The 16,731-nt window shown below is 28.0% G+C and overlaps 1 protein-coding gene across 1 annotated transcript in view; it reads left to right on the forward strand.

The window, feature by feature from the left end:
* Positions 1-3,973: 3,973 nt before the first annotated feature.
* LOC129959846 (T-box transcription factor TBX22-like) overlaps positions 3,974-16,731 on the forward strand; it is a 46,157-nt gene continuing 33,399 nt past the window's right edge. Inside the window, exons 1-2 of the mRNA XM_056072740.1 lie at positions 3,974-4,079; positions 15,102-15,240. Coding sequence (XP_055928715.1) covers positions 3,974-4,079; positions 15,102-15,240 — 245 coding nt within the window. The remainder of the gene's footprint in view (positions 4,080-15,101; positions 15,241-16,731) is intronic.

Here is a 16,731-nt window from a genome sequence, read left to right on the forward strand (position 1 = left end):
AGCAAAATTCTATCTTTACAAATATGAAACAAATCAAGTTAAATAAAAGTGCGTAAAGATGACATAAATACGCCAATGATTTGCTTGCATCTCACCTCCCTAAGATAGATGCCTAAGGCAGACTTACTCCTATTACGCACCACTGGATTTACATTTAACTCCGACGCATAGTAATAATAATAATAAACCTGAGTGCACATTTTGAACCTCTTCTCTTTGACCTATTAAGTTCAAATTTAACATAGGTCTTCAATTTCGGAGTAAAAATAAATATTATGAAATTAGTCCTGTTTCTGAGTTATCTCTTTCACATACACACGATTTAATAGTCAGATAAACACTCAACTCAAGGAGGAATTTTCTCCAAATTTGGATCTATAATTCTAGAGATAAAAATCATATGCCAATTTTGATTTCTCTAATTAACAGCTTTTTTGATGTGTTGTGTTCTGATGCACACAATGATGGACGGATGGATAGCCAAACAGACTTTTCTGGTTCATTCCATTTTCGAGTTATAATGTTCACGAACTGACAGACATAATTAAAAAAAAATAATGCGTTTTTCAGGCGCGAAGACTTTGAAAATATGGAGATCCATCAAAATCTCGAGATCGAATTTTTGAGGATTTTAACACCTTTTTTTAAAAAAAAAAAAAAAAAATTTTTTATTCTTTATATACAAGAAAGCAGGAGAAGCGTTCAATATTATTCTTACATCAATGAAGTTGAGTTCTTTCCTTACACTTAAAATAAACATCGCGTTTTTATTTTTACAATATTTCATCTTTGATTTGAGGTTCAGTGGGGGCATTTTGTCAACAACTGGCCACCCAAGTAGGAGTGTGCTGTTGGTTGTAAAGTTAACGGCTTTTTGACATTCCGATAATTGATTACTATCGGAAACTCATTTTCACTTCCTGCATCGAGATTGGGAAGCAGACCGTTTTCACAGATAATCTCTCTTTTATTTTAAAGAGAAGGAGAAGGAACTGCTGTTAAATTTACTCTTAAAGAAAAAAGGACGTAAATTGACATTTTGGAAAAAAAAAATGTTTACTTTAAATTGTTCTACTAATTTAGTTGGATTATGGCTTTACTACTATATTATCTAATTTTATATGAAAAAGATTTCATTTAAATTAGCAATGGAGTTAAAATTTTTATAAACCCGAAATAAATTGCTGGTTGTATATGCATTCTATTATTCATTCTTCGCAATTTACTAAAAAGAAAATAAAAATTTACAAAGGTTGTTCCTTAGCCAACTTTTCTCGAATGTTTAAAATATTTTTTGGTATAATGAATTTAATCTGATTTCAATTCAAAATATGACAACTGCTGAAACTTCTTCATGGTGCTCTACATAAAAAAATGAAGATAGTTATTTCTTAGATTCTGTTCACGAATATTTTTTTTTGACAGCCCAGCATTGTTGTATAACGAAAAAAAAAAAAAAAAAATGATTGAGACCAAAATATATCAGGGAAATATATTTCCTTAGGTTTCCCATTTAAATTCTTTCCAAGCTTTAAATTTTTAAAATCATCTTTTATTTGTTTTGCGTGTTTTCAGGTTTAATTTTATACAAAAAAATGTTTAGACTTAAATTTCACCTTACTTTTTTCATTATTTTGTTATAATGTTATATATTTATCATCGCTATATTGTTAAAAGTAGTTAAGCCGTAGAAAAAGGAAAATGACTTAATATACAATGTTGGTACAATATAGCAGGAAAAAATGGGCGTATTCAGTGTAAGTGTAGTATACATTTTATACTGATTAGATACTGATATACAGGATTATACACTTTTAGCAGTGTACGTGACGATATGTATTCGAAATTTTATTGATAATATTGATTTTATTTTATTCTTCAAAATTGAAATAAAATATATTTCAAAATCAAATTCATTTTTTAATTAATATTTGTATAGTTATGAGATGAAAATGGATTCATTAATTTTTTTTCACTTGGGCGCCTTTTATAGAAATCATAGTTTATACAGATTTTAGAAACATTTGAATTACTGGCAAATTATGCTAACAGAATAATATTTCAAACTGTGGACGCAATTTACACAATCAGAAAACATTTTGATCTTTTAGACAATTTTTCAATGATGATTAACAGATTTAAATTTTTGTAAGGATCTGAAGAAACTAGACTTCTTTTTAACAAAATTTGGAGCGATATATATTATCCATAAATATTTGTTTGGTTGCCATAATATAGTTGAATCATTACACTTTATTAGGAGATAAAATTAGCATTTGTTACAAACTGTTATAAAGAGTAAATTTTAGGAATTGTGTGCTAAAATTGGTAAATGTAGTAAGTGTCGAAATCGAGAATGTTGGGAAATCTTAAAAAATTGTCTATCTAACCATAAGAATGCTCACACTAGTTTTATTTTTGTATGCTCTTTCAAATTACTTAGAGGACTGTCATGCCGTTTTTGCGTTTAATGCATTATAAAACATTGTTCATTTAGCATTTTAACGTAAAAAACAAAGATTTTAATTATATAGGGAATAAAGTTACTCTACGTTAGAAGTGTAATGGTTGTGCAAATAATATTGATCATGTTTTTTGTTATTTATGATGTCTAACTTACTGCAATTTATTTTTATGTTAAGGTACTTAATACATTTCTAAAGTTTTATTAAAAAAAAAGTATAACTGTTTAAACAATCAGGTTTAAAAAATAACAGTTTGTAGAACACCTCTCCTCTTTCAGCGCGTCTTAGAGAACAAATAAAATTTAATTCACTGCAAAGCCGCTATTATTTTGATATGTTTTTAATGATATTCTATTGGAATTTTTATTCAAGTTGTCTTACATACCTGGCTTTGAAATTGTGAAAAGAAAAATGTATTACATTTCACAAATTTGCATTTAAAATTTATTTACTAAAAATACTCATATTTTTTTGAATATTTAAATATTTATGGAATAAATTTTTATACAATATTTCGATAATACTTTCAGTAATATTTTAGAACAATATATTTCATTACTGAAATGAAATTCAAATCGTTTTCATTGTTGCTACTAATATTCCAGACTTTTTTTTTTTTTTTTGCATTGTCGAGGATTAAGATACACAGATTCAGCTTCTTTTTTCACTTTGAGTAAGTTTCAATTCAATGTATGCTTTTAATAAAGTTTGTGCATTTTTTTTTTATTCTTATAATTAAGGTTTAATATCACAACTAAGCACCGATGAAAATTTTAAAGTTCTTCCATTTTCAAACGCATTTATTTATTTATTTATTTTGTGATATAATTAGATGTATAAAGATATAAACAGAAAATTAGAAAAATGCATACCACAAGCTCTAGAAGGTATAAGGCTTCTAAAATAACATGACTTATATGTGTTATTTTAGATTTGTGTGTGTGTGTGTGTGTGTGTGTGTTATATGTATTATTTTCAAAATTTGAAATTTAAAAATATTTTCTGAGAAAGCCATTAAGGTCAGGTTACACAAAATATTTAGTTTACAATCATTAATCCTGGCGTACAAATTGGTCACCAAAGTCGGTTTGTATGAAATGTTTTTTTAAAAAAATATGGTAGAATTAATTTAAAAAACAATTCTGAAAATCTTGGGGGGAAAAAAGGCTTGCTGATACTAAAAATAAAGTTAATGTTAAATAAGGAACTTTAAAGCGGTGAACAATTTTTTCTTCTTCTTAATTTAACAGAGAAAAATTGAATATGGCAACTTTGTTTTGTTCAGACAGCGACGTAGTACAAATTTGTAGAAAACCGAAACTAACTCGCTAGTAAAACGTAATTGCTGATTAATGTGAACGTGGTATAGCAAATCGGCGTATGCTATTGGATGCTTCGTCGAGCAAAGAGTGTGCATCCACCTATCACCTTCACTTATATTATCAGTAAGTGATGAAGGAGGGAGATTATACAGTTATTTGAGTTAGAAACTTTATGACTTCATTACCATGAATCAGGACGAGAACTCGACTGTACTAAGTGAACGAGCTGTGGCCTTCTCCGTAGAAGCTCTATTGGGGTTAAAAGACGAAACTTCGGTCCAGTCATCGTCAGGTATGATTAAAATTCATTAATACTTATTTTACCACCATTTAAAATTCTTAAACAAAAGAGTAATAATCGGAGTAAAAAAAATGATGAACATTATTGTATTTCTAATTCAATATTCTTTTTCTTATAATTTTCTCTTTCAAATATTGAATTATTGTAAGGCGAATTTTGCAGTTTTTTTATGCATTCAAATTTTCAGTAAAAAAAAAGGTTTTATTCTATTGTACTTATTTCATAGAGTAATACCAATATAATGACATCAATAGCTGATTTACTGCTTGTAATTATATAATTTTTTTGATTAAAGAGAAATTTGTTTAAGATTTTAAGGCACCATCTCTTAGCAAGAAAGTTTCTATCTATTTCTAGGTAGTTTAATTTCACTAATTAAAATGATTATTTTTTATAAAATGTAAAAATCTGCAACGAAACACGGTCACTCTTAGATCTGTTTATCATGTAAAACGTTAATTGTAAAACTTTCATCTCTTGATTTAAACTATCTGTTACTTTTGGAAATATAGCTCGAAAATATTCTTTTCTCATCTTCATGTCTTCGTACTTATTTTTCACAAATAAGAACGATCTATATGCTTATTATGGTAATGTCAATTTTCAAAGAAAAAATAATAAAAACTTTTCGAGGTCGTTTTTTCAATAATCAAGAAGCGCAATAAGATAAATGAGATAAATTTATTTGATGAAAATTGTTATTAATCACAACAGTAAAATGCATATATTATGCAGGAAAACTTTTCAGATTAAAATTTCAAAGTGTACAAAATTCATATCTCAAACTTAACGATTAAAATTAACATGCAATCAATAGTTTATGATGATTTTAATCAGTTATAGAAATAACTGTCTGAACGTATATAACATTTAAATAAAACAGACTGAAAAGTTGGGCATTAAATTCAGAGACGTTTTAAAATGTGTATATACATAGTATTAAATTGAAATTTTTTAAATAAATAATAATAGTTTTATATGAAATACATTCGAGATAGGTGATCCAGAAATCCTGCATCCCCTCACCTCCAGGATTATTGAACGATTAGCATTATGGTATTCTTCCCGAAAGAAATGAACTAAAAATGTTTTTTTTTTAAAATTGTATACTTTTGTTTAGAGTTTTTTTTCAAGTAAATAAAAAAAATATAAATAAATCATTATTAAAATATAATGAATGTTTAATTTCAAGATATGTCAAAATTAACTTTTTACTGTATTTTAAGAAATTCAAAGATTCTTAATATACAAGAAGAATTTGTTGCTGGGAATAAGTTTATAATTTAACTATCAAATTATGTTCATTAAATTCTCTCTGTTTACGCAAATGATTTGAAAAATTTCAATTTTATTTTTACATCGAACAAATTTTATGACAATACGATATAAATAAATCTTACAGCGATATAAAAATGTTGTAATAATCAGTAGAAGATTTTAGTCTTCTAATCTTTCAATATCATATAAAAAAGAGATATACATTTAATTGAACTTTTTATGTTGTTGAAATCATTAATATATGTCTGTATATATCCAGAATTAAATATTTCAAAGATAATGACGGTATCTTAATAGATATTCTAGACAATCTACGACACGCTTAGAAATTCTATCCAGCCTTCCCCACATTTTAAAATAATGCTATAGAAATTTTATAACTATTAGAAATATTAGCGTTGTAGCAAAATATAGCCCAGAAATGTAATTAGACTCAGTTTCTTAAGACGTATTAACATAAAGAATGTTTAAAATGATGTTTTAGGTATCTTTGTTGAGTTTTTTAATAAATTGTATCGATCCGTCCATTTTTGCTCTTACGGTTTCCCCACTTCTATTCTTGGCAGCTTAGATAACTATCCTGCAGTTTTAAAATGTTCATTATAAATCTGTTAAAAATGCACATATTAAAACAATGATTTTTGTGAAGTATTCATAAATATATGTATAGATGGCTTTGATTCGAATTACATTTATATTTTCAATTTTATTATGTATGAAATTTATCCAGTGGTGTGGCAACGAAGTGCCTAAATACCTTTGGCATCCATTATGGAGAACCCTATATGGAAAAAATATTAGTGCATTGATTTCAAATTTTGCAGCCAAATTTGTTTGGTGGGTTGAAAATCATATGGCCAAGCGCAAATTATCGGCACTTCACTAATGAATTTGTCAATTTGAAATTTCATTATATAATGCTTTTTAAAAATCAAATGTTTAAATTATGCATATTTTAATGGGGTAGATACGATAATAAATACCAAAAGAATGAATTTAATTAAGAAGTTTTGGAACAAACAATTAGAAAAAATTCTGCTATTTAGTATACTATAATCTTAATTTCTTATTGATATTAAATTCTATTGTTATTCAAATTCATTAAAAAATAGTGTCACTGGTAAGAAATACAAAATAGTTTAACTTAATTCATGATTAACTGTTAATAAAGTTCTGAAAATATTAAAATAGCGTATTATGATTGAGAAAACCCAGATGCACAATATTTTAATCTTCTGGCACATCAGGATTCGAAAGGAAAATCGATTTCCAAAACCCTCACAGACATGAGACAAAACAATTAAAATGAAAGTGTTTAGATAATAAAACTTAATTAATTGAAACTAACGTATTTCTTAATTACTGTATTTTAAAAGTAAATGCTATAAAATCTGAAGAGTTTAGCAGTTGTTTCTAATTTCTAATAATAAAATATTTTCAAAAATTAAGAAAAGACCAACTCAGCTCAAAAATTATCAAATACTTTGTAGTCTTATTTTTTCTCCGTTTAAAGAACTTAAAATCGTGTTATAATAAATGTGCTTAAAAACATGTTTGTATTAAAATGTATTCATTAATTTTATTAGTTTTTCATAATTTGCTGACCTTTGGCTCTAAATTATATATTTAGTTAACTCAGTATCATGCTTTATGAGTCTTTTTTTTATCCAAATCATTTAGCCCCGTTTACCCAGAATTGACGCTAGGTTTACTTACATGGCGGTTCCTCTGTGGAGACAGGTTTCGAATCTAGAGCCCGATGACTGCAAGCTGTGACCTTATTACTCACTCAGCGTGACCCTAACGAATGTCAGAAGCCCTTGAAATATTATTTTAAGCTGTTAACTCCCTCGCGCAGTTAATATAAGAAATTTCTAATCATTTTGTGGTTGATTTTATTCTCTTTTCTTATTGTATTATTTTCATATGCGATGGATAAGTTCATTAGCAATGAAGACTAAGTAACACTAAATGACTTAGACTTAAGTCACTTAGACTTAAAAAGACTAAGTGACAGCGAAGGTGATCGAAAGAAAGAGAATTTTAAGTTCAAATTATTTGAGAAGGAAGAGAAGCTCTTAGTTATTTATTCACCTAAATTCCCGTTTTTATAGGATATTTGAGACACTGAAAAGTTCATAAAGTAATCTAAACGTAAAGAGTAGCAACTTTTAAAAACCAAACAAAATTTTCAAAACAATATTTACATCATTTCTTACTATAAAGAGTGATCACTCGGTAATAAAACGCAATAAAGGTTTTAATATCATTACTTCAGCAAAATTTATTTTTATAATTTTTCATATTATTTCTTCAATTAACACAAAAAAATGCAATTAGCGATGCATTTCTAGTTTTAGAATACTACAAAAATACCAGTAAATTTCTTGAAGAGCCAAAATAATATGTTAATTTTAAAAACTAAATTTAAATGGGAATACTAAATTTAGTGTGCCTAATTTATAACATAAAACAGACAATGCACATGTCCGTCACTAGAATTTCTTTGAAAAGATGAGCAATAGCGATGTGATATTTGCACATTATTCTAATGTTTATTTCTAAGTAAATTGTCTTATTTTCAATTTTGAAAAACACTAATTTCTTTTAACTAAGGAAAATGCCATGCAAATTCTTATAGAAATTTCATTATTTAATTGAAATATATGATGGAAAATCTCAAAAATCTGACTTTTTGGTTGGACGGTAAAATGTATGATGAAGTTTAATAGCGAATTTAATACTAACGCACTAATAGTTTGAATCATCCTAAGTGAAACTGGATGCAAAAACTTGTCTATCACAAAATTTATAAATTTCTGCCCTATCACACTTAGATTTGAAAGACAAATGTTTATTTGTCTTTCACATCCAGTTGAATTAATAGTAAAATTCATGCTGAAAGTAAAGATAATCCTTTAAATCCATATAAATAGATTATAGTTATGTCACAGTCAAGATAATCCTTTAAATCCATATAAATAGATTGTAGTTATGTCAGTATGTCAGTGCGCGTATTTCTACTATGCCGTACCTAGTCTTATGTTGTACTGTAATGCAATACTAAGCATCAAATTCAACATACGCAATGCTTTCAATATGTGAATTGTGTGGGACACAACATGAATTATGTAACATGAATTTTTAAAAAAATGTATTTAACACTCACACTGACCCAGCCTATTCAATTAGGTGTAAGGGCCATAATAGGTCAGTGGAAAATGCGTAATATGAATGAATCTCATAATGCTACCTTTCAACTTTTGTTGTTCATATGGAATAACTTTTAGTCATTTCTTCATAAGTTTTCATGTTATTCTGCCAATTTATTGTAGAGCCCTCAAGATGTCGTTTGTATATAACCCTCATTTTTTCTAGAAAAATTCATATATTGGCATCGTCAACGAAGGGTCACTCAATCTTCTTTATTGGAAAAGTAAAATATCAGATTTTAATTTCTTATTCAAAAAGTCCGTCTTAACTCAGCTCTCTCCACTCCTAAAGAGCTTTTATACTGTAAAAAAAGGGTGACAGCTGAATTTGAAAATAAGGGGATATATCTAGGGATCACTATATGCCATTACGCCTTGTTAAATAGTCCTAATGCATTTAAAAATAACTGATATGTTTGAACCGAATTTATTTTAAAACTCCAGCAATCTATATATTAGAGTTTTATTTCCAAAATGAAAATTTAATTTCATGCAGCACTTTCTACAGCAGTAAAATTTACATATTAATTTCATTATCTATTGCCGACGTGGCAGATCGTGGCCTTACAGCTACAGTCAAACTTGAGCTGCCAATTACTATATTATTCTTTAAGATAATACACAAGCAGTTCCTTTTCCTTCTTAGTCTTCGCATTGTGCGCGTGTGGGCTGACGAACACCCACGAAGATAAATTGGTTGACTTCTGGAGGTTTGTAAATCCAAAAGAGAAAGGAAGTGGTCATCAGTCACACTATTTCGTTGAAATGCTAAAGTGCTATGTCAATACATCAACATAATTAATTTAATTAACTCTGTCATAAGTAGCATATCCGTTATTTTTCCAGCTTACAAATAACCCCTTAGCATTTAACCTTGGAAGGCTGCTGGTTCGAGATGATATCGATAACATTTCCGTTGCAAATGATCTTTCGGTAGGATGTCAGAGTTGAGAATTAGGAATGACAAAATAACATTGCAAACTATAAAGCATAAATGCATAGAAGCATGGTTAATGGACTTTTATATCGTGCTTGCATGCAGAAGGCAGATGTTACTGATCAATGCAAGAGCAATGTACTGTGGTCAACTAATTTTTTTAATGTGAATGAAATACGTTGCATCAAAAATTTTTAAGTGAAATTTTGCTTCGTTGGTAAAAACTCATTCGTACAATGGCATTTTAAGCAAATGAATTTATCAGCCTTTATATAAAGGTGGAAATTTTATTTTCATGTTGAAGCAATTGTTAATCATATAGGAAATTCATTTAGCAAAGAAGTACTTTTCTGAAACAAAGATATTCTACTTTGGTTTCAAACAGATTTCAAGATTATTTTAATCAGATTAATAGAGTAAAAGTAAGTTTAGGATTTTAAATCGTGGAAACAAAGGTTGATTCACAGAAGAGATTTCAACTAATGTCATTTGATTAAAATAACTGCATACAGGTTATATTTATGGTTATGAAGCAATTCATCATCCGAATCAACATTTCCTCCTTTATTTTACTAGAATTGAATTTTTATTTTCTTGTATACAAAGTATACAAGACAAATCACTGTAATCGTCTAATAATTTGAGTCCGTAAATTTACTGAAACTTCATATATTTGACCTTCTTGAGATAATAACAATAAATACTTATTTGAAATTTTGTTCGCCTGTAAACTCAAAAAAAAAAAAAAAAAAAAAAAAATGGATCTAGTTAGAGCAACGAAATTTCGTATGTGGTCAATAACCACAAATATAGAAGTGTATTAGGTTTTGATTAAATTAACATAAGAGAAGTTATTATGTTTGTCTATCCGACCACGTGCATGGGAATACGATAGCTCAAATATTGCTAGATAGATGAAATTTGGTATAAGTTTTAATAATCAGACTTAAAGTTATGTATCAAAATTTGGACCAGCTCTATCAAATGCTTGACAGCTCTTTATCTATCCCTGAGTGTTGAAGTGAGATTACTCAAGGATTCACCAAGCTATATATATAAATTGTAGTTTTGGGTCTAAAGCTATAGTCATGTGTTGAATTTTCGATTAATTCAATTAATGTCCAAAAAACGCGTTTTTATTATTATAAAGTAACTAAAACAACAATAACCATTTTGAATATTTAAGTTACAGTATTCCTCTGCAACACCGACACAACCATGAAAGTAATTACAGTAAAAAAGCAATAAATAAAAGCATTAAGTGACCATTAATTTGCATTTGAATTTTGCGATAGTGAAGCTTTCCCTTCGAATCCTATTACGGACACCAAAAACCATAGAAAGAAGTGTGAGAATGCAATTAGCAGGATTGTATAAAATACAAACGACGACTATGCTAATGGATTTTTAAAACATGCCTTTTTGCTAAGGTTATATAACTTTCGTTCTTTTTAAATTTTATTTTATCTTCGTGTGATAAGGTTATGTGATGAGAACAAGTAATTTATTGTCTAGTTTGAATGAGAATAACATTGGCACTACTATAGCTAATCACACATTATCAAATTAACGTAAAATAATAAATGTTTATTACTGTAAAATAATAAACCTTTAGCAATTTAGCAGTATAAAAATGTGATATTTAATTAGAACAGATGACCAAATCATGCTCAAGAAGGATGTAAAATTAAATATATTCGAAGGAAAAGAAATTCACATTCCCGTCACAAAAGAGGACAATTATCTTTATAAAATATCGGCTTTTATCGACGCCACGTTTTGAATTTATATACCGAATTTCTAAAATAAACTATCTATAAATGTGATTCAGTCCGAAGCACAGGTTCTGTGTCTGAAAAAGTGAAGATATTTACTTCAATCTTTGTGAAAACTGATTGATTAGTATCTAACTTAAATTCAATGATTTAATTTCTTTGAGCTATATTATGTTAATTTACATATTTTAGGAAAAATATAAATTCATGTTTAAAGCGTCGATAAGATAATAATTGCAACCAACAGAATATCTTAAATAAATACAAGATTCTTTCATCGGCAAAAAATGCTTTTCAATATGAAAAACAGAAAATATGAAAACGAATCATTAATATTATTTAACGAATTACTTATAAATAAGGCAGTTTTTATTGTCCTTATTTCAAATCCTCATGTCCAAAGAAATCTTAAGTATTTAAACTGTAGGAATGATGCTTAAATTTTATTTAAAAATTCATAAGTATGAATTACTTGCACCTCTAGGCATTGATCATTAAATCTCAGAAAGACAGACAATAAAATATAAATGATTCATCAAATAATATTAATGATTCGTTAAATTCTTTATATAAGAATAATCTGATCTGCAAATTATCTAATGGCAATTTTATAATGGTATTTAGAACTCGTGTATCAGGAAGATTAGATCGATAGGAAAAAATTAGAAATAATATAAAGCTCTTCAGCAAATAGGCGTGGCAAGGCTGTTTCAATTGATAGCCAGAATCTTGCAGTTGGTTCGAAATATTTCAAACATTATTACAGATATCCAAGTAACTTCTGGAATTTCTGTATTTTACTATTCTAGGTTTGCTGTCATGTAAAAATTTTACTATATTACAACTCATTTTTTTAACACTTGTAAAATTTGTAAAAAATATCTTTAAATTTTAATTTTTTTCATCCATTTATGTATCAAAATTACGTTCTTTAAATAAATAAAAAAATTGAGATATATTCTATAATTTCAGAGATATTGTCGAAAGTTTTAATGATTCATTTAATACTGGATGCGTTATTTTTCAAAACTTTATAATTCTTGAAATTTTCATCAGACGCTTGCAGACATATTTGGTGGCTATTTTTTCATGACAGTCAATCGATTAGAAAAAGAAATTGGTAGGCGTAATGAAAAAATCCGAGTGGTTAATTAACTATGTTAATTAATCCAGTTAATCAATATATCTAACAATCATGTTCTCTTCAGTTATTTCCACCGATACCTGTTTTGTGAATATGCGATAATAAATAGCATAAATAGCAAATTTCAGAGGTACACCATTATTTTTGTTGACGACTGTACAACTTTCAATAGGATGTCGAGTGTTTAAAATTTATAAATTTAGGAAATGAACAAAATCCCAATGAAACATTAATACACAGATGTACTCACATTGGACTACTGTTACATATAGAGTAATCTGATGTATTCTGAGGTATATGTATGTTTCAATGGGATGCTGAGAGTTTAAAATTTAAAAATTTAAAAAATGAACAATGATAAAAAATAAAAAATGAACAATAATAAAATACAGAAGCACGGATGATGAACTTTTGTATTGTGCATATATATAATTGATTTGTGAGTATTAAGAAATGTGCAGTTTTGAATGGAATGTTGAGTGTTTCGAATATATAAACTTAGGGAAATAAACTATTCGCAATATATAGAATAAAACATAAATGCATAGAAATATGCACAATGGACTATTGTATAAAACTTATACACAGTTGCCCGATGAGTACCAAGTAATGATAAGATCTTTGTATTTTGCAATTTAAAAAGACTCTTCATAAAAAGTGAAAAATCATATTCATTGAACTTCAGCACAGGTTTCTTTAAATATCAAAGAGGCAGGGCGCAAGCCAGGACTCCCGTACCTAATCCAAGTCGCCCGGTCATTTTATTATTGATATTAATGATAGAATGAAGTCATTCATGGAGTTTAGTAATATTCAAAGGCCTGATTCAATGGAACTGGAATTATCGATTAAAATATAAAATTATATTCTATGCGCTATAAAAATTGAGAAGAAGAATTCTTCAAAAAGTAAGTTTCAAAAATTAAATTAAATTAGTCTTTTTAAAAATAGTATGAGCTATTTGCTTAAAGCAAAGAAAAACTGATACGCTACGAGTTATTTTAGTGAACTGCAAGACAAATACGGGACTTTTTGGAACTTGATAAAAAAAAAAAGTCTAAAATATCCAGATTGTTTCGGTTAATACAGGATGTTTGTTCTTTTTATTTTTTATCTACTTCTTCTGACATTGTATGAATTTTTAACTGAAAATTTATTTTGGAAAAAAATTATGTTAGTATTATTCATTTTAACTATGCTATACGCATTTAACTAAGTTCTATGCATCATACGTTTCTTCACTGGCCAAAATATGTCTACATTTGCTCTTTTATGATTCGAATATGAAAATACCGAAAATAATTGATATATTGGGAAATTATCTTTTTTTTTTTTTTTTAATAATGATCAGCGTAACAAATGCTTCAAATTTTTCTTAACGTAATACAGTAATAACGTAGTGTAATTCCATCCGCATATACAATTTCTATTATTGGTTGAAATAATTTCATTAAGGAGGGAAATTCAGTAGTAATATTTTAACATCTTGTTCGATTCATTTGTATTAAATTATTGAAGGGTACTACTAAGTATTGCAGTGCTACTGATTGGCAAACCGATTAATTAATAAATTTTGAATCTGAACCAGAATTTGTTTTGGTAATTCTATATTGTCTTTACCGGTAATTCGGTAAATTATGTTCTTAACTATAATGCACTTTTTTTGTGATTATGCGCTTCTGTGTCAGCACTAAATAGTAATAGGGACGTTTAGAAATTAAACAAAGTTATTAATCAAAATAAAAATGAAAAAGTAACATGATTTAATGCAAAAAAAATATTAATAAAATTCTTTAAAAATAACCGGAGTATTTTCAATTGGAAAATATAAGAGAGAAATAAATTCAAATAGTGCGCGGTTCTTCAATAATAATTAAATCTGAAAGTATGGAACCCAAAAGAAATTTTCTTCAGAGGGATTATTCGTACAAATACTATAAGATCAAAGTGTTAATCAGTTATATTTCTTATGAGCTTATTTTTCAAAGCATTTAATCAAACAAATGAGGTATTTAAATATATATATCTTATAATTGTTTTAATTGTGAAGAATTATTTATATGTAAGTATAATTGATATTTTTTTTGTAAAATCGTTGAATTTTCTTTATGTTAAGAAAAATTCAATACACAAGAATAAAACAAAATGTCTCATAATTATGCATTTTCGTTTTTTATTCAAGCTTTAAAGAAGTATCTGTAATTTATAGGTATACCGGATTTGTTTGAAATTTTTTCATAATTACTTATAATAGGGAAAGTCTGCAAGCTTGCACTCATTGGATACAGCGAGTATTTTAAAAAGAAGAAATAATTTGGCCGTTATCTGCGATAGATAATCGTTCCCATCCATTATTTATTTACATATTTGGTAATCTCAAAACATGAATTTTCTTACTTTTGATACATATTTAAATGATACATATTTATTGATACATATTTATACATATTTAAATGACCTACTAATTTAAGGTTAAGAAATAAAATTATTTCACCTTGCAGCATAAAAGTTGAATAATTGATTTCCTTCTGATGTCTAAGAATGAATGAATTTTATTTATTATTGCATTCTCAGTTACACCTTCAAGTCTAGAAGTTTAAAAATTGGCATCTTTGTGAAATATCAAAATGCTACTTTTGTTTTTGATACACGTTTCCCTCTATACAGGTTTTTTAGAAAGTAACAAACAAAATGAGATGAAAAAAAAAGTAAAAGGAAATAAAATTGAAATGGAATTAGTTGGAAGTGAACTCTGGTCCCAGTTTCATGAATTACAAAATGAGATGATAATTACAAAAAGTGGAAGGTAAGCTCTATCAAAAATGAATAATTTTGTTATAACAAGTGCATTTGTCATTGTTTTTTGTTATTATATTCGCATTCTTCTGAAAATACAAATTTTTTAACCCGTTACATAAGTAACACAAATCAACTTTATCTATCGACATGAATTGCTGAGGTGCGAGCTTTAAAAAATTCCATCTAATTTGTTTTATTTTTTTACTGCAAAAATTTTGTAAAAAAAAAAAAAAAGACTTCTCATTTAATTCTGATACTAAATTTTTCTCGTAATATTCAACCTAGCAAATTAATTTACGATATACTAGCGTTTATTTGTAACACTTTGTTTTTCCGTTTTATAATTTAAAAATACTTTCTATATGAACACCTATAAGACAAAACGGTATTTATACATTGCTGTTTATACTGCTAGTCTCAGACAACAAAATGGCAGTCAGTTCTCAGATCGGAAACTCCCCGTGTCTTTGAGCAGGCTCCAGGCCATTTCGCCAAAATAGGGGCGAGATGGAAGACTAAACATTTGACGGAACAGAAATCAAGGACTAAGCCTAACGAAGAATTCCTGAATCAGCATATTTTACTGCGTACCATTCTTGGCTGAATTGAATTATCTGAAAGTGCTAGTCTCGGAATTCTGAATAACGTATAGTAATTCTTGTGGGAAGCCATAAGGATACAATTGATATCAGTCGGACATGTCATTATAGACCCAAAATGGTACACTGATAGTAGTTAGGCATTTCCTTTGATTTCATTTCCGCTGAAAATGCTGTTCAAGTGTGTCTAATGATTTGCTCGACGCTTCTGCGCCGCGGGAGGCATATATCCTCTACCCATTTGTACTAAATTAACTGCAGGCTGCTAATCACTACTTTGACATTTTTTCATTAATGACTTCTCCGATACAAATCGCATGTGTGCTCCAGATCTAAATAATAATTCCTTCCAGATCGAATGTATACGAAAATACGGAATGATAAGACAGTCATAACTTGCACGGATGCCAAAAATCATACAAAACAAACCTCATTACCAACATCTCATAAATGGGGCTTTCACAAGAAAGTGCGCCCTGCCATTAACGAAGGGACTGTTAACACATTCTTGAAGAATAGAAAGAAAAGACAAAACAACATGAAGATAACCAGTGAATGTGTTAGTCTTTACATTAAAGTGCTTGCTAATTTTAAAACATAAAGATCAAACTGAATGAATGATAATGTAACTCATAAGTTTGAATGCTATAGCGTTCATGTCATTTTGCATCACAGCGAAAATGAATGCAAGTCCACGCGTTGCTAAGCAACGAGAACCTGTTTATTTATAGGGAGTTCTTCATATTTCTACTTGGAGTGGCCTGCTCAGAAGGAATTTTTAAATTGAGATTAATTATTGAAATAATTATAGTGAATAAATATACATAATATAATCTGTGCCCTACTTACTTATATCCAAGTCATATTTCCATCTAGGATAAATTAAGTACAATATAAAC

The sequence above is a fragment of the Argiope bruennichi genome, chromosome X2, assembly GCF_947563725.1.
Source record: "Argiope bruennichi chromosome X2, qqArgBrue1.1, whole genome shotgun sequence".
NCBI classification, from domain to species: Eukaryota; Metazoa; Arthropoda; class Arachnida; order Araneae; family Araneidae; genus Argiope; species Argiope bruennichi.